At 43.6% G+C, this 18516-nt stretch overlaps 1 protein-coding gene and 1 long non-coding RNA gene across 3 annotated transcripts in view; both read left to right on the forward strand.

Moving 5' to 3' along the window:
• Positions 1–10321, forward strand: part of LOC107537936 (uncharacterized) — a 37235-nt gene extending 26914 nt beyond the window's left edge. The window contains exons 3-4 of the long non-coding RNA XR_001603273.2: positions 7113–7188; positions 9865–10321. This is a non-coding gene — a long non-coding RNA (uncharacterized LOC107537936). The remainder of the gene's footprint in view (positions 1–7112; positions 7189–9864) is intronic.
• A 1726-nt stretch (positions 10322–12047) lies between these two features.
• The window catches only part of TMEM255A (transmembrane protein 255A), a 51980-nt gene continuing 45511 nt past the window's right edge, over positions 12048–18516 (forward strand). For both annotated transcript variants that reach the window (XM_016214060.2, XM_016214061.2), the window contains exon 1: positions 12048–12140. In XM_016214060.2, coding sequence (XP_016069546.1) covers positions 12083–12140 — 58 coding nt within the window. In that variant the 5' untranslated portion in view covers positions 12048–12082. The remainder of the gene's footprint in view (positions 12141–18516) is intronic.

The raw sequence follows: 18516 nt of genomic DNA on the forward strand, positions 1-18516 counted from the left end.
TCAGGGAAGCCACTAAAGAAAACAACTGAAAAGACAGTAAAAAAAAAAAAAAGAAACAACAAGGCAATTAAAATGGTAAACTAGAAAATAATCAATTTAACACAAAAGAAGGCAGTAATGGAGGAATTGATGAACAAAAAAGGCATGAAATATAAAAAACAAAAGCAAAATAGCAGACATAAGTCCTATCTTTTTGGTAATTACATTCAATTCAAATAGCTTATAAAAGAGACAGGGCATAACTAATTGTTAGTACTAGTTTATAAATGAAGATCAAAGAATGGAAAGATATTGAGATATGAAAAAGATTAAATTCGAAAAGTTGAATTAAAAAAAAATTCAAATAGCTTAAACACTACAATCCAAAGGCATAGATTGGAAGAATGAATCAAAAGTCACGATCCAATTATATGCTCAGACAAGAGACATGCTTTGGATTCAAAGACAATTAAGTTGAAAGTAAAAGGATGTACAGTTGACCCTTGAATGATGTGGAGGTTAAGGGCGCAAAACCCTCTCTCGTGCAATTGAAAATTCATGTTTAACTTTTTACTCCCCAAAAACTTAACTACTAAGAGCCTACTGTTGACCAAAAGCCTTACCAATAACAAACAGTTGATTAACATATATTTTGTATGTTATATATATTATATACTATATTTTTACAATAAAATAAGCTAGAGAAAATAAAATGTTATTAAGAAAATCATAAGGAAAAGAAATTACATTTATAGTGTTTATTGAAAAAAATCTACATATAAGTGGACTCATGCAGTTCAAACCCATGTTGTTCAAGGGTCAACTATATCATGAAAACAGTAACCAAAAGAGTTAGAGTGGATATACTAATATCAGACGAAATAAACTTTAAGACAAACATTGTGTCTGGCTGGGCATGGCTCAGCAGTTGAGCGTCGACCTAGGATCCAGGTGATAGGGGTTTGATTCCCGGTCAGGGCACATGCCCAGGTTGTGGGCTCGATCAATGACTCATCATTGATGTTTCTCTCTTTCTCTCTCTCTCTCTCTCCCTCTCTCTCCCTCTCCTTTCCACTCTCTGAAATCAATAAAGATATATTTTTTAAAAATTATTACTAGAGATGAGGAAGGATATTTTATAATGATAATAGGGCCAATAATTCAGGAGAGGAGATATAACAATTATAAATATATACACAGTGGAAAACAGATACCCTTCCCTGGATACACAAAGCAAAATCTGACAGAATTGCAGATAGAAATAGACAATTCAACAATAATAGTTGGGGGTCATTACTAGCAATCTTACAAATGAAAACTTTTAAAAGAATACTATGAACAATTGTATGTCAACAAATTAGATAACCTAGATGAAATGGACAAATTTTTAGAAAGACACAGTTACCAAAACTGATTCAAGGAGATATAGAAAGTCTGAACAGAGTTATACAAGTAAAGTGATTGAGTCAGTAATCAAATATTCCCACCAACTCCCCCCCCCCAAAAAAAAAGCAAAACAATGAAAAGTCCAGGACTAGAGCACTTAAAGAATTAGAATTAACACCAATCCTTGTATTCAAAGCCAGAAACCTAGAGAAATCTTTCTTGATTACATCACCCTTTCCCCATGTATCCCAAGTGTTTAGCACAGTGCTTGGTACATAGTGGGCATGTACTCATTTAGTCTATAAATATTGAGCTCTTACTATATTCCATGTGTTGTTCTAGACCTACAACAGTGAACAAAACAAGTCCCTGACCTCACAGAACTTTTATCCTAGACAATTAGTGAATGAATGAGTAAATATTTTAATACTTAAATCAGGCACCACTTCCCTCTTTTCCTTCTGCCTGGGTTGGTTTAGAACCCCTTCTTAGTCTTCTCTCAGTATTTCGTTTTCTGTGCTGAAATTATCTTTTTTTTATAAATCTCCCCCAATTAACTGTGAAATCCTTGAGAGCAGGATCTGAATCTTATTCATTTCTAGGGCCTGGCACAGAGCAAGTGTTCAATAGTAGTTTGTTTTATACTATTCAAGGTGTTTTTTAACTTTGAATACTATCTCTACCCTCTATGGTTCAATTCCACCTCTAGACCTTCCCACACACATACACAACTTAATGTTGTCAGGAACACTAGTCAGTTTTTTGTTCTTCCTGTATTCCAAATTTATTTCATACATAGGGCTGTGGGATGGTGCCTCAGGCAAAACCTAGGAGTCTTGAAGTGCTCTCAACTGCGCACAAAGAAGAAACTGCTAGGCTCTTTTTTTGAGTTTAGAGGGAGTTGTTTCAGCCCTATCCATTTTGATCCTTTTGGTCCTCCAAAGGCTACATTTTCCACTGTAAACTGGGGCCTTAATTCCAAGCACTGCCATCATCCTGGGTCAGATCCTTGTGGTGATTCTGGGGTACACTCTGGCAGGCTTAGGGAAACAAAAATCAGCAAGAAAGTGTGACTAACTCTTTTAACCTATCTCCACTACTGGGAAACATCTTAAATCACAGATCCTGGTGAGGAAGCCCAGTATAGTCAGCTCCAATATGAAGGACACCATGTCATTTGAGTGATGGGACATGGCAGTCACCTATGTCTGCCCTGTATGTTCTACCTGTTAGGAAGTACAATACCAACTACAGAATTTCTGCAAGTCGGTATAATAACCCCTGTGTTTCTGATGGAAAAATAGGCCAAGAAGGGTTAATTGGACCAGGGGACTTAAGTAATTTTGTGAGGAGAGGCCATTTTTCATTTCACTTAAGCCTTGAGAACACCTGTGGGGGGAGGGTAGATGTATGCTTGGATGTATGTATAAGTGTACTGGAGGAAGCTGTCAGTGAGGGCCTTGAAGCTGGGGGTGGGGCACTAAGAGTGATGGATCTGAGGGGACTCAGGGAATAGATAATAATGATAAGATTAGGTCAAAGAAGCTGACAGGGAACACCCCGAGGGCAAGAGGGAGGCTGACAGTTAAGGTCCTTGGAGTAGGAGGAGCTGACAACCTGACAGTGAAACCCTACACAGAGCCATAGAGGGCTGCTGGTATTTGCTGCATCTCCTTACTAGTTGATCCAGTGTCCTAGTTGGGGCCCCTTGGGCTGGACTAATAATGTACGTGCTCCACTACAATGCCAACACTTCAAACAAGCCACCATTAGAACAGGATCGTTTTCCTCCAGGCAGCTGCTTGCTGCAATCATTCTGCTGATTAAATTACATTCTGGAAAGTTCGGCACAGACATTAATCAGGTGTCACAGCCACTCCATCCTATAGAGCCAAAGCCTCTCTGACCTTTAAAAATACACCAAACAGTTGCTAGAACACATCTCCTTAGGGAGGACAGGTCGTCAAGCCAGCCCACAGAAATCTATACTGTCCTCGACCCTTCCATCCCATCTTCCTCTTCCCTAGAGATAGAAAGGGTAACAGAGACCTTGCTGAAATTTTTGCCTGGGGACTCTGGCCAGCCTTCTGTCTTGGTGGTGCCAATAACCTCCTACATCTATGGGTCTGAAGGTCTAGAAGGGTTTCCCTATCTCAGAATATCTTCCCTACTGGCCTGCTCCACTGCCTGATATTTTCATTGTAATAAATGCTCCTCCCAGTTAAAATATTGTAGTCTCCAGAAATCTCATTTAAACAAATAAAATGAAACGAGTTTATCTAGAAGAGACAATCCATAAATAATAATGGAACTTTACAATCACAGAGCACTATTCCTTGCTTTCAATGTAGTTTTCCACATGCTATCTCATTTCATTTTACATCAATCCTGTGAAGAAGGTATTATTATTGTTCCCATTTTGCGGATGTCAAAATTGAGGCTCAGAGAGATTCATTGATTTGGTCAAAGGCCTAGGGCTAGAAATTGGTCTCCTGATGCCAAGCCTTAAGCGCTCTCTGTCACACACAAATGAATACCAGCAACTGAGAATTCTAAAAAGAGATGTATTTTGGTGGGAGTGCAGGCAATGGCTGAGGCCACCTCCATGTGGGGTGTCAGAGAAAAGGCCTGCAAACAGCCAGGAGGCTTGGTGGGAGACAATGAACACCTGGATAAAGGTGGGAACTTGAGGAGGTGAGAGGGGCAGAAAGCAGCTTAGTCTCCTTTAATTCAGATGTTATTCTTAGTGCTCTCCTATTTCTTTCCCCCAAGCCGGTAGGTAGCAAATAAAGTGCCTAATCTTTAGTTGAGTTTTCTTTCCAGAAGTGGTAGAGAAATGCTGGATTTAAGTGGAGGCATGAAGATCACATAATTGTGTTCCCCTGGGTTGGGCTGCTGTTGATGCTTACCAAAAGCCTCTAGCCGCCCACTCTCTTCAGGCAGCACCCATTCAAGTCCAGCTTATTAGAATAAAGATAAGAGTGTTATAACACTGAATCAGTACTGTAAGAGTGCCCTGTCCTTAAAGCATAATGTCATTGAAAATGCAGTGTGTAGTAGACTGAAATTTAATTGGAAAAGATGCCTTGGACCATTTGGGACGTTACAGAACATTTGGCATAGCCATTAAGAACTGTTCTCGGGAGCCCAGGAAACTAATTGCAAATGGTTAGGTAATGCACAACTGATGGAAAGATTTCCCCTTACATTGATTCCATGGTATAAGTACAGGGATGTTTATTGCAGTATTGCTTGTAACTATGAAAAACGAACTAAATTAGATGTCCAACCATGGGGGCGTGGTTAAATAAGTCTGAAACATTTACACTATGAAAGGTTATGCAGCTGCTAAAAAAATTAGGTAAATCTATACATATTAACATGGAAATATGCCCAGTAAATAGTATTGGGTTTTTAAAAAGGTAAGTTACAGGATAATATTTGTAGTTTGGTTCCATTTTTCTTCAGTCTCTACGTGTGTAACTCTGTGTGTGCACATATTTGCTGTATGTGCATAAGAAAAGAGGGAAAGTCTGGGGAAATATACACCAGACTTTTAACAGAACTGTGAGATTGAGGAGGGAAAGACTTTCACTTTTTAATTTATATACTTCTGTATTGTTTGAACTTTAGGTGCATGTTTTACTTTTGTAATTGTTGGCTGTTTGTTAAAGGATGGTTGCCTATATTGAACTGCCCTCTCTTCATTATAGTGGGACTCTGGATTCCTGGGCAGAGCTGAGTGGCAGGCATGGAGTTAGATGCCTGTCATCTTCCATAGAACTTACAGTCCAGTTGAACTGCAATGCAGGCATTTCTTTTAAACAGAAAGACACTAAAATACAACCTTACCAAAGGAATCCTCTCTAATAAACAAAGTCGCTCATTTTATCCCTTTCTCTATTGTCTTTCCCTCGAATTCCCACCATCCCATCCCAGGCAGGATTCCTTTATCTTCCCAGGCAGGTCAGTTTTCCAGAAAGCTGTTCCCTTCAGGCAATCCACAGAGTAGACAGCCCCCTGCCGGTGTAATTCCAGGGGCATAGAAAGAACTGAACCAGAAAAAGGACTTGCCCACCTGCCATTGTTAACAAGCTTTAATCACACAATGAAAGAGCAATACAAACTCCCTTGAGAGAGGTGACATATTGCCCTAAACTTGCACTTAGGCAAGGAAGACTAAAAGCAGAACAGTGTGTGTGTGTGTGTGTGTGTGTGTGTGGGGTGTGTGTGTGTGTGTGTGTGTGTGTGTGTGTGTGTGTGTGTGTGTGTGATGGGGGGGAGAGAGGGAGAGAGAGAGAGAGAGGGAGAGGGAGAGAGGTGGGTCCTGAGCAGCCCTCAGGGAGAAGAGAGTCCAATTAATGAAACATTCACTTGCTTATTTATAAAATGGAATTTGGAGGGGTTTTTTGCTGATTTTAATAATAATACATGCTCACTGAATATATTTGAAAGATACAGAAAAGTATAAAGAAGAATGTAGTCACCTGTAAATCCACCTCCCATAAATAACTACAGTGAATATTTTCATGGCTTCCCTTCTAGTCATTTTTCTCTGCATATATATGCAATTTTAAATAAAATTGGGATCAAACTATTACATGCAGTATTTAGGCTGCTTTTCCTCCTATTACTGATATTTCTATGTCCCTACCACTTGAAAACACAATTGTAATAGCTATATATAATATATGCATCTTATGACTGTGGTGTCATCTAATTAATCATTCCCCTAATTTGGGGCATTTCAGGGGTTTTCCCCAATTTTTACCCTTATTATAAATAATATTGCCATGGACATCCTTGCACATAAATTTCAGTCCAGATTTCTCTTTCTTTAGTACAGATTCCCAGAAGTGGAATTACTGGGTCACAGAGTGTAAACATTTGTACAGGCTCTGGAGAGCAGTGTGAACTGGGAGCAAATCTACTGATTCCCAGAAACTACTGAATACACAAATCCTCTCTAGTCCAGACCTGAACCAAGCAGTTGGACATCCACACACCCCCTGCCTGCAACAATGCCACATCTAATTAGGTGTTTAATGAATGTTTTTTGACGGGGATAAAGGAAAAGGATGTACTGAGCTCTGTAATTAATTAGAGGGGAAAAACAGGGCAGTTACAGCTTAACTGAATCCTATCAGCAACCACCATCTCTGGCAGGTAAACCAGGCCATCCCAACTGTGAGACCCCCTTAGTGATCTTCCAACCCATTCCTATGGGCTTAAGGTTGCTCATCTTCATCTCCTGCCCTTTTATCCTGATTGAAAAGTAATATATAGGGTGAATTTTTCTATATAGATTTTTGCCTCAATGCATAGTTTACTGTATAAAATACGTTAATTATGTTCATGCATTGACTGACCTCGCTCTAACCTTAACATTTGTGATTATTAACTTCTGTTGTATTTATTCTAAAATTCCCAAAAGCATTATCTAGCTTTTTTGAATATCAAGATTTCTCTAGTATATTCATTGCTGCATACATTATTATCCTCTTTTGCTCTTTTATGCCTTCAAATTAGGAAAATGTGAGATTCTGCGAAAAAAATAAATAAAAAGGCTTTGATCTTAAAAAGAAATGACCTCCTCTGTGTAGTAAGAAACAAATTGTTCTTCTGAACTTGCTTATCAAAAATCTACTAGAAGTCTGTATACCTGTATCATTTTGATGTTTTTGTCAATGTTTCTAAACAATGCACTTTCAAATCAGAATAACTTCTTTATGTTCATTTTCATATAGTTCTCCTGATGCTCTTCACCACACATTAGTGATCAGAAATGAAACGCAGTTTTCATCCCCTGACCATAAGAACTAGGTAGGTATTGTAATATAAGTTGAAGGGAGTTTTATTGTACAAGAATGAACTGCTGTTGAGTTTGATTGATTCAAGGTGGACTTGGATATGGTGTATTTGTGAGCTTTTAAATGCAACTTACCATGCTTGACAAAAATATATTTTATTATTTTAAAAAGTTTGCTTTTTAAAAGGAATATTTAACTCTCAAAACAAATAAACAAAAGTAAAATTATATATGGAGAAAAAAATCAGGAAAAATGCAGTTCACACTGGAAAATTGTTATCTCTGGAGAGGAAGATTGTGGGGGAGAGACTAGCTTGCTGCACTGTGTACCTCTGCAACCTGGGGACTTTTTATAGTGTCATGTTTTGTTCTAGTAAGCAGAAAAAAGCAATAGATTACAAGTGCCATGTATTCACCAAGTATTTTAAGTGCCTACCATGTACCAGGCATAACTAAGTGATCATTAGAGATATTTTGATAACCACATAAAAAGGAGACTTTGGGTATGTGCAACAGAGAACAATAATAAATAGGACAATGAAAACAGCTGAGAAGTTGCAGGTCTCTAAGGTACTTATGGACTATGACACAGTGTTGCCTGCCTACTGGGACTGCACTCAGCCTCCGGCTCCTAGATGTGCTTCCCACTGGCTGCCTAGTGCCCAGCTAAACTCCAGTGCAGCTTCTTGACTGGCCCTGCCTGTTGCTAACTGTAACTGGGTGTGTCTTAAGTGCTAACACATCTCCTTTGCCAGGTAAAGCCAAGAAGGAGTAAGGACCCAGACACTTTTACTTGCTGTTGGTGGGAATGTACTTTGCTACAAACATTTTGGAAGACAGTTTGGCAATATGTATTAAAAGCATTAAAAATATTTCAACTTGATGATAAAAATCGGAATAGTGGTTATCTCTAAGAGGATTATTGCCTGGGAACGGTTCAAAGGAGCCATTTGGTATGTTGGAAAGGTTCAGCATCTTGATCTGGATGGTTAAAAGGGTGTGTATATATTTTTTAAAAATCATTGATATGTACACTTAAGACACTTCACTATATGCATGTTGAAAAAATGTTTTAATTAGAAAAATATATTTGGAATTTTTGAAACAATAATTCCACCACAATATTGTATCCCATGGTAACAAAGATGCAAAGATGTAGCTCATCATGTTATTTATAATGCTGAAAAATTAAAAACCTTTAAAATATTCAATAATAGGGAATGGTAAATAAATGATGCTCCATCCATTGAAAATCATGTCATCAAACATTTTTTATTGGTTTTGGAAAACACTCATGATACAGTGTTTGGTAACTGAAGCAGGTCTCAGAATAGGAAGAAAACAATAACAAAGTAAAGACAAGTACCAGTTTTTTCCCCTGATGCTGTGATGATTTTCCTGGTACCCAAAGAAAATGACCAGCTGACAATGGGAACCAGTTAGGCTTCATGGCTGAAATCACATCATCAATCATGGTTCTCCTCAGTTAAGATTCAGCTGCTTGTGGCATGGGCACTGGGTATCAGGCATTAACCTAAGGTAGTCCAGTGGGCACAACTACAACCTCAATTGGGTATTTAGACTCTTTGAGGTTCTCCATTATTCTGAAGCTTCCTTTATATCCTTGGTCAACTCAAATCTGGGAGCTGAGAGGTGGGTGGTAATCAGATCGAGAGAGAATGGCTGGGGGGGGGGTGGGTGGGTGGGTGTGTGTGTGTGTGTGTGTGTGTGATAGTAGCCTTCACTGTCAAGAAAGACCTGTTCTTTCATCTAGGTGGATTGATTGCCTATTGGTTAGTTTTGCTATTAGTCTATTTTTTAAAAATATGTTTTTATTGATTTCAGAGAGCAGGGGAGAGAGAGAGAGAGAGAGAGAGAGAGGGAAACATCAATGATGAGAGAATTATTGACTGGCTGCCTTCTGCATGTCCCCCACTGGGGACTGAGCCCACGACTCAGGCATGTGCCCTGACCAGGAATTGAACCATAACCTCCAGGTTCCTAAGTCAATGCCAGTCAGGTGTTATTAGTCTATTAATGTATCGAATCCACATGTGTTTTGAATAAAATCAGAATGGAGCTCATGAAAAATTGCCTCTGCTTTTTAATTGTCCAGCTCATTTTGAGTTAAACTTTCTTTTGGGGGTCTTTGTGCCAGGCTTGGTTGAAATGTGAGATTTTCCTTCCTGAGTTCCCATTCTAGTCCTTCACTTATCAGCTCTTCCTTTGTCCAAAGAAGCATACTATCCTCGGGGAGAAGACTGCTACTACTCTCTGAGCTGCCACAGCAGGTGCTATTGTCACTGCTACTGGTCTCAAAGTCATTGTTAACTTGATTGAGAGCCTGCTGTGTTCCAAGTCCCATAAGGTACCTCAAGAGACAGTCCAAGGGAAATATACATTGTGCAAGTCTTTTAAATAGCCAGCTCTATAGCAATTTTGAAAATAGTGTTTAATCTTCACGTAGGACTCAGGAATACAGATGTTGCATAAAGCAAGGCTCGCTTCCATTAAGGGCACCTTAATAGAATATGGCTTTGATTATAAAGGTCACATTATGTAGGCCCTCTGTGTCAGTTGATGAGTAATAGAGATCTCTAGCTATATGGTTGCTATAGGGAAGCCAAAAATTTCTAAAGAAGGTGTAAAACAGTCTTTTCCAGCCTGTACAAAACCTCCTTTTCTTCCAGGCTACTTTCACTGGAACAAAATCAGTTAATTATGAAGTACTCCTGAGAATTCTGTGCTGATTGTCAGAGTGTTTTTAGAGTGGAGGGAAGAAGAGGTAAGTAAACAGACCTGAAGACAAACATGGCAAGAGTGTACATATGGGATTTCTCTCTGCCTCTGTGGAGCTCATGGAGACTGACACGTAAGCCACGCATGCTTAAGACACACCCTTCTACAACACTGGGCATCTTGTCTCTATCTAGGACATATATCACAGATTTCTAAGACACATCTATAGTGTAGGGCTGCTAATAATACCTGACACGGCATTCAGCCTGGCCCCTGGGGTGTGCCCAAGTTCTTACAAAGGGCTTCCTTTTTAACCTTCAGGAAGTATCTTTTCTTCCTTTGGAAGATGGGAAAGGGCAAGGGCCCTTGATTCCATTTCCTGCAAAAGGAAACAAAACCTCAGAGTAGATTAGCAAGCCATAGCTGGGGAAAACCAAGTACACTTCATCAAATCTCAGAAAAGTTTTATACTTGGTTCTGAGGTGGATTTTTTTTTTTTTTTTTTTTTTGCACGTTTCGGGGCGGGGGGGGAGGGTGTCATGGAGACAGGACTGCAGCAATCATCAGGGGCAGGTGGTTGGAAGGAGGCCTGGCAAGTGGAACCTGGCAGCTCTCACTGTGATGGAATGGGTGCCTTCAAACAGGTCAGTTCCCTGGGATGCACGAGGCTGAGTTTCTAGAAGGAGCTGGCATCCATTGTTACCCCTTCTTCACCTTCTTCTTCCCTCGGCCACCAGGCAGATGTCTTGGGGCACTCCTAAGAAGACTCATCCTGTTCTGCCGCTGTTTTAGAGGACACCAGCACCACCCTTCTGGGCTAAAAACATAGTGCTTCCAGCCCAATATCCTAATGGGGTTTGGAAAGACAGGTTGGGAGGGACTTGGCTGTCCTCCAAGATCAAAGATATTCCCACGTCACCCCCAGTTTCCCTTAGCAATCCCCAGTGGATCTCTCAGCCATGACTTTTTCACTCTTTCCAAAGCTACTTGTGTTTTCATCCTGTTGCACCTCTTGGGGCTTATGAATTCCTTAGGTTTTCAATATGGCATCTACAGTGATATTACTTTTCAGCTGCCATAGTGGGAGGAGCACTGACCTGGGAGTCTAACACATCTGGGTTCAAATCCCACCTCTGCCACTTACTAGCTGAGTGACTACAGGAAATTTTCATCCCTTCTCTGAGACTCAGGTTCTTCATCTGTAAAATGAGGTTCTTGATACCTCTTCTTTCTGCCTTGCATGGCTGCTAATATGAGAAAATGAGATATTTGACATAAAAACTCCTTCAACAAAAGCACAACTGGGGAGTTGATACAGAGCCAGATTTGTTTTAGCTGAATCTCCTTCTAGCTCTTGGGTGCTGTTGGTTCTAGAATTCTCAGATGTGGTGAATAAGGCTGTGTTCCCTCTCTCCATCTCTGCATAATTTTATACATTCTGGTCACATCCCTTCCTAGCCTTCATCTTTCTAGACTAAAGAGTCAGGGTTTGTTTAATCTATCTTCATATGGCAGTCCCCTCCACCCTCCTCCATCCCCTTGATTATAGAGTGGCCCTTCTCTGGATCATCTCCAGGTCCATTATGTCATTCTGGAAGCACTAAGACCAAACCTGCACAAATATGTGTGTGTGTGTGTGTGTGTGTGTGTGTGTGTGTGTGTGTGTGTGTGTGTTCCTCAGCTCTGAACCTCTGACTCTGCCCACTCCCCAATTACAAATCCTAGAATAGGATGCTTGCCCAAGACCCTCTCTCCAAACTACAGAGAAGGCCAGTTGGCCCCAGGCTGTAGCGTCCCCCTCTTTCTCTGCGAAGCCCTGGCCCCAAGGGGCTAAAACGGCTCCCTGTCTGGCTTGGGAGGCTGGGAGGTGGATAACTAGGATGGGGGGGTCGAGGGGGGAGGGAGGGGGGGTCTTGCGCAAGCGCACACCGCTGCTTGGGCCGCCAATGCTGCTGCCTCCCGAGCCAGAGGGAGGCAGAAAAGGAGGGAGGGAGAAGAGGGGAAGGGAGGAGGCGGCACTTGGGCTGCAGCTCGAAAACCCAGGCAGTCTCTCTCAGCTCTGGGAGGGACCAGGAGCAGCCGCCTCGGAGTAAGATGCTCTGCGGGGCGCCCTGAGCCAGGGGTGCCTGAAGCAGCATCGTTGGCCAGGGCAGCTGGGCAGCTTTCACCATGCATCAGTCCCTGACTCAGCAGCGGTCCAGCGACATGTCCCTGCCCGACTCTATGGGTAAGTCTAGCCGCCCTTCCTAGGGGCCACGGTAGCGATGGGCAAGTGCGCTGCCTTCTGTACTGCTAGAGTCTTGACCACCGGGAGAGCGTGGAAGCGGGGCTGAGGAGGGGGTCAGCATGCTCCAGCCTCTGGGACTTGGACCAGAGCCCCAGGGGAGCGGCCCAGCGGGGGAGGGGGCGACACGCTGAGGTTGGAGAGCCCAGCAGGCGTTGGAATCTCCCTGCCCAGAGTGTGAGCGTGTTTGTGTGAGTGTCGACAGACTTGCAGCCGGTGGTAAATCCCAGCTGTCTGGGATCAAAACACTTCCCTGCAACCTGCGCCTTCGCTTTCCATTCGACGCTCCCTCTTTGCAAAGTGCGCGTCACTTCTAAGAGCTCTAGACTAAGGATAATTAGAATGTGTGGGGTCCTCGCCCCCTCCCAACTCTGTCGGAGCGGCTCTGAAATTCTGAGCTGCAGTGGGAGGGGAGCTGACTTGCACCTCACAGATGGGGAGGTTTGCGCAACCCTGGGGGATGGGCGGGTGGGAGAGGAACAGAGGGGTGCTGGCGGGAGGGGAATTCCTGAAGAATCACTCAAGACAGCCCAGCCTTGCAGTCTGCAGTGGCAGGACCAACATTCCTTGAATTTGATTCCTATTCTGCTCCAAATAACAAAAAGCAATGTGCGTGATTGTGATGGGGAGGGGGGGGCGGGGACGAGAGCGCGAGAAAGAAAGAGCGAGCGCGAGCCCGCGTCTCTTCTGAAGTCGCGCTTTCCCTCTCTGGGTAGAATAGAGGGGGAGGGGGGACCCACTAGCCTGATTTGGTTCAACACCTTTCCTCAACAAAACTGGGGGACAGCTACCTCCAGGCACCAATTTGGCCGCCCCTCAAAGCTGCTTTCTGATAGTTACAAACAAAACAGAAACCCAGTCCTCTCAGCTATGAGGCACCTTCCCAAGCCCTATGATTTCACTGGGCGGAGAAATTAATTTGGAGCCCAGGAGAGCAGGAGGAGATTGTTAAACCCTGATCCCTCCTCATCTTAAAATTCGCCTCGGATACAATTTAACCAAATCGAATTCTCTCTTTCCAACATACTTTGCATTCTGCAAAATCCCTCCATCCTGAATTTCTGCCATCCAGTCTGCTCAGGTCTTCTCCGAAGAATTTGCAGGAACATCTCGAGGGGAGGGGCGGAGAGAGGATTGCACCCCCTCTGTGAGCTCCCCATTGCTGGCAAGAGACTCGGTCTCAACAGAATTTGTTCATGGAGGGGCGTCAGAAAAGATGGTCTCCTAGATGGTGGAAAGATCCGTATTTTTATTGGTTTTGCATATTCAGTATAAGAATTTGCTCTTCTTTTAAAGGTCATAGTTATTTGCAACGTGGTACAAATTAGGCCAAGGACTCAGGTCCGAAATGGAACCCAGCAGTACCAGACTCCCCCGAGCTCTCTTTCCCCCAACACACGCGCACACACAATGCACTCCTCGCCTTGGCCAGCTGTGGCGCCAAAACTGCCCTGGCTCGACTGACGCCAGGCAGCTGCGCGAGAGGGCTGGCGGGGTGGGGGGTGGTGGTGCTAGGGTTCTGCAGCACCTCGTTTGCAGCCACCACAGCCACCTGCAAAGCAGGCCCCCAGCGCGGTCCGTCCGCCTGCGGAGGAGTAGGCATGTTAGTAGCCAAGGGCTTAAAACGTTGCTACTTGGCACACTGCTCTGTGGGTTTGGGGAACAAGATGAAGAGATTCTTTCTTGGGTTCCCAGGGGCCCTCAGCCAATCTTGCGTTTCCTGAAAGGTCTGCGCAGCAAGAAACTGAGTGCGCTTCGTCCAGACACTGCGGGAAAAGAATCATGGATCCCTTATGGACGTGGAAGTCCACTCTGTGCATCCCTCTTTGGAGAGTTGGCAGACCCAGGGCTCGAGCAAATTCCTGAGTGGAGTGGTAACCCTGGGTTTTCGCACTGGATAGGGGAATCTCTCCGGAGTTCCCTGGCGCTGGTCCCGTGCAGCCCAGGCCTGAATCAGCGTCTAGGCTACTTAGGAGCTACTCCCACTTAACTCAGCCCTGGCAAAGCCACCTTCCTTTGCTTGGGGGAGTGGAAGGGGGGTGGGGAGGTTAATGCTGCAGCCTCCAAGGGCAGCATTTCTGAGGGGATTCTCCCTACAGGAAAGGCACAACCGCAGCCAAAACAATAAAATTTTAAACACACAGATACATTGAACCAAGGTGTCTGTGCTGTAGGCTTACTGGCTGCCTGCGGATGAGCGGTTAGTCCGAAGCTTGGAGCGGAGCAGGTTCTTGACAATAGAAAGATGGTAATTTGACTCCAGCGCCCCTTCATCCGATTCCAGCACCCCCTTCTCCCTTTTAACAACACCGCCCCCAGGCGCTAAGGCACCTCTACTACAGCAGGGCACACTCCTTCCCTCCCAAATGACACATTTGTAATTCACCTGTGGGTGTCTCTGGTCGAGGATTTACGAAAGAGGGTGGGGGAATTTCAGTGCTTTTAAGGAAATGTTTGGGAGATTGACAGAGCCTTGAGGTTCTTCTGTGGGCAGCCACCTGTTTCCAGGATGCTCAAGGCTGGGATTTCCTGGGACCCTCCCTGTGTGGCAAAGCTGATTAAGGTAAGAAAATCCTAATCAGTTCAAAAGCTCAGCCTCGAGAATTAGTCATCAACAACACGGTACACAAGACAGGATGCTGAGTCTGCATCCTCGATGCACTCAGATTACACACCTTGTCATCAAGAGGGTAATCAAGAAAGAGTACAAGGTAAAACACAAGTGAGCAGACAATCATCCTACCTGCTGGCAACCCACACCTTGGTTCCTGTCAGATACTTGATCCTGAAGCTGGTGGACATCAGATGGATTGTGGACCAGAACCACAATTACAATGATAATTGTAACAGTTATAATTAATATACTTATTGAGTAAGGTACCTAGGAACAAAGGGACATAAAATAATGAGTGATTCCAGTAGCGTGGGCTAGGTCAAGAAAAACTTGGAAGAGGAGGTGAGTTTTGAACAGGTTTCAGAGGAAGGGAAAGACCAAGATTCAGAAACTGCTGTGTGGAGGTGGGGGGACTCTGACCAGGGGGCAAACCCAGAGGATGGAGAAGCTGGCTGTATTTGGAAGGGTGGAGACAACAAATAATTGGGCACTTATAGAGCTGAACACCCTGGTCCTCAAGAATCTGGGGTGGAGGTGGGACACTGCGGAGAGGGAGGTCTGCAGTAGTTCTGCAGGGAGGCTGCCAGGGAGTGGGGAGGCAGGCAACGCCAATGACAGGATTTCAGACTCTCCCATTGCTGTTGGTTACAGGGGTGGCTGTTGTTACTGGAACGGAAATATGCTGGATACCAAGTAGAAAGGCTAGTGAGAGACACTGGGGTTGTGACAGTAGTTGGCGAGAAGGCTTTTAGTTCTGGGGAGCCATCAGGTGTACCCTATTTTAAAAAATCAATTCTATGAATGTAACCCATATTTATTCACACAATTCCACCCCCACCCTCCGTGACCTTTTTTATTAAAAGGAAGCAATCATGAGACGTTGCCTCTTGTTTATTCAACAAGTATTGACTGCTCGCTAGGTATCAAACATTGGGGTAGGCACTGTGTTTCAAGTACCTGCTGCTTTACTTAAGAACCTCATGGTTTCCAAGGTTTTTTGACATGTTCATTTAACTAAAGAAAATTGGAATCAGATGATCCTGTGTTTACAGGAGCATCTAAGGCAGGTCCCAAATTGTACCCAAATAAGAACAGGGCTCTACTTCTTTCCAAAATCAAACAACCACCAGGAAAATGTCCTAAGCAGGCTCAATGAGTTGCCTTTTAGGAGCCCGGGCCACACCTTCAGAGAACAGGTGTGTCTTGCTCTAAGTAGCTGTGACTTTTAAGTCAAATTGACACTAAAGATAAATGGCAGGATAATGCTTCACTTTCCAGAAGGATTCACCCCCAGCATTCCTTAAAATGGTCCACTTCCCAAGTGCAACTGGAAATAATTTTGTTTTACACAAGTATGCTCCTTATAGTGTAAAATAAGGGGTGACACAAGGGAAGAGGAGGAGACAGAGAATAGATATTCAACCTAGTGAAGGAAGAGTTTTCTTAGGAATTTTACCCAAAGCAAATCCTACCTAGAGGCAAGGCCCCAGTGGAGCACTAGGATCTTTGCCTGGGTTTCTCAGCTGACTGGGTTTTCAATTCAGGTTCTAAAGCAGGACAAACAATAGATTTTCAAATGACACCATGTGGTTTGCTGAGTCACTTTCCCAACCTGGCTCCTGTGCTTTTAAGAGTTAGAGTGATATTTGCAAAGGAGACCCAAGAGTTGTGAATAGGATCAAAAGCCAGTTAGTGGGGAAGGAGTAGGTGAGTGATAGAAAAAAATCAGAAAGACCGTACACACATACACTCCCCCAATTAAGTCTCTAAGATAACCTGTGAGGTGTTGAGACACTTGGCTGTGTCACAAAAATACCCTTGGTATATCCAGATGTTCCCTCGCTCTCTTTTGCCAATTTGGGGCAGAGATGATATGAGTGACAAAGCAGAAAGGCAGACAGGAATGGGAGGGGATGTTGGTAAGTTCAGCCTCTCTGTGGAACTAACTAGAAGATTCACGGAGAAGTATCTATCATCAAATAGACTTATGGACCCTGCTTTAGAGAATCATTTAGGTTCCCTCGAAATCCAGAGGAAGAATAACCAACCTTCAAGGTAAACAGATGAAACATGTCCTGCTTCCCCATCCTCACCACTTGTAGTCCGGCTTCTTCCAGGCTCGCTCACCCTGTTTACCACCCTTCAGTTTGCCGTTTGCATCCCAAATGGCCCTCTCACACAAAGGGCCCTGGTGTCACAGGTGTCTCTAATGGTCCTTTCAGGTTTCCTGGAGGCTGGACTTAGGCCCCCTTGGAAGGGAGCTCATTTCCCAACTCTCCTTACCTCTCCTCCCGGGTTCGATAGGGTACTTTAGTACGTGGGCACCTATAAACGCTCAAGCCACTTCTACATTTCAATGTAAAATAGTCTTAGACTAATGTCCTATTAGAAATGACCCTGATGAGTCATACCCCTCACTTTCAAGGCTGACGTCAGGGGAGACCGCCAGCCCCTCCCACCTCCCTTGGAGCCTTGCGGGGATAGCACTGGGGAAGACGAGATGAATGGTGGGGCTAACCCAGAGTGTCACTCTTGACGATTCCCTTCCCTATAGAAGGGAATGTCTGCTGAGGGCTGAAGGGTGAGCAACCACCCCTCCCTGTCTCCACCACCAGGCCTCCTGAGTTCGGCTGATTTTCTCCCTCCCTGCCCCCTCCCTCTTTCTTCATCCCCTCCTTCCCAGTGCTGTGGTCTGGGAGGCTTCAATTGGCAGCTGCTTCCTGAGGCTGCAGTGAGGCCTCCCCGAGTGATCAGGTCCAACAAACAGACCCAAGTTGCCTCTTTAGGCCCAAAAATGACAGTCACGCCAATGGGTGGGAGACCCCATTGGAAGGCTCCCCACTGCTTCATTCTCCTCACTATAGAGCTAGACTCTCATAGGGTAATTCATCCCTGGTATTTCCTGTTGAGAGCCCTCTCCCCAGGCCAGAGAAATGCATGCAGAGTATGGAGCAGTGCTTGATTCCTTTAAAAAAAATTAAATTGAAAATGAGTCTAGATATAATTTTTCTACCTGACTTAATAAGCCTGTTTTCAAAAAAAAAATATTGGTTTGCGCTATCATGTCTGATAAGCACCAAGTGGGAGAAGGTTTTACCATCATTTATATGTATGTCGCCCTCACATAAGCTTATATGTGTATAAGTTATAATCCTCCCCATCCGACTCCCCCGATACATATCTTTGTGGACTAATGGCCTCCGAACACTTACTTTATTATACACATTTGTTATGTGACAAATCTTGCCAACACACTGTTTTAAAGTTGATACACGAGGCAAATGTCAGAAATAAATGAAAAAAGAACCCCAGTTCCTAGCTGGGTTCTGATATTTACACTAAAATGAAATTTCATGTCTCCAGCTTATGAGAAAAGCCATTCTTAGTTGCACATTGGCTTTAAGATATTTTTATTTAATACCTCCACACGTACACTTCCCATTTATCATATGCCTTATAATTTAACCTGAAAAACAGTCTACTAAGTGGGTCTGACAAAATCTTTTACAGAGTGCCGAAAGCACAAAAATGTGTTTTGTTTTTATGTAACTGGAAAGATTTCTTCTGTTGTTTATTTTCAAACTGGAAATAGATATTTTTATTGTGAATGTGGTACCTGATGACCGCCAAAAAACTAAAGCTCCATGTCTTGCCCATAATTCCACTCCTCAGAGATAACCCCGGTTACCAGTAAGAATAGGAAAG

Source organism: Miniopterus natalensis, chromosome X (genome assembly GCF_054644295.1).
Source record: "Miniopterus natalensis isolate mMinNat1 chromosome X, mMinNat1.hap1, whole genome shotgun sequence".
Classification (NCBI taxonomy): Eukaryota; Metazoa; Chordata; class Mammalia; order Chiroptera; family Miniopteridae; genus Miniopterus; species Miniopterus natalensis.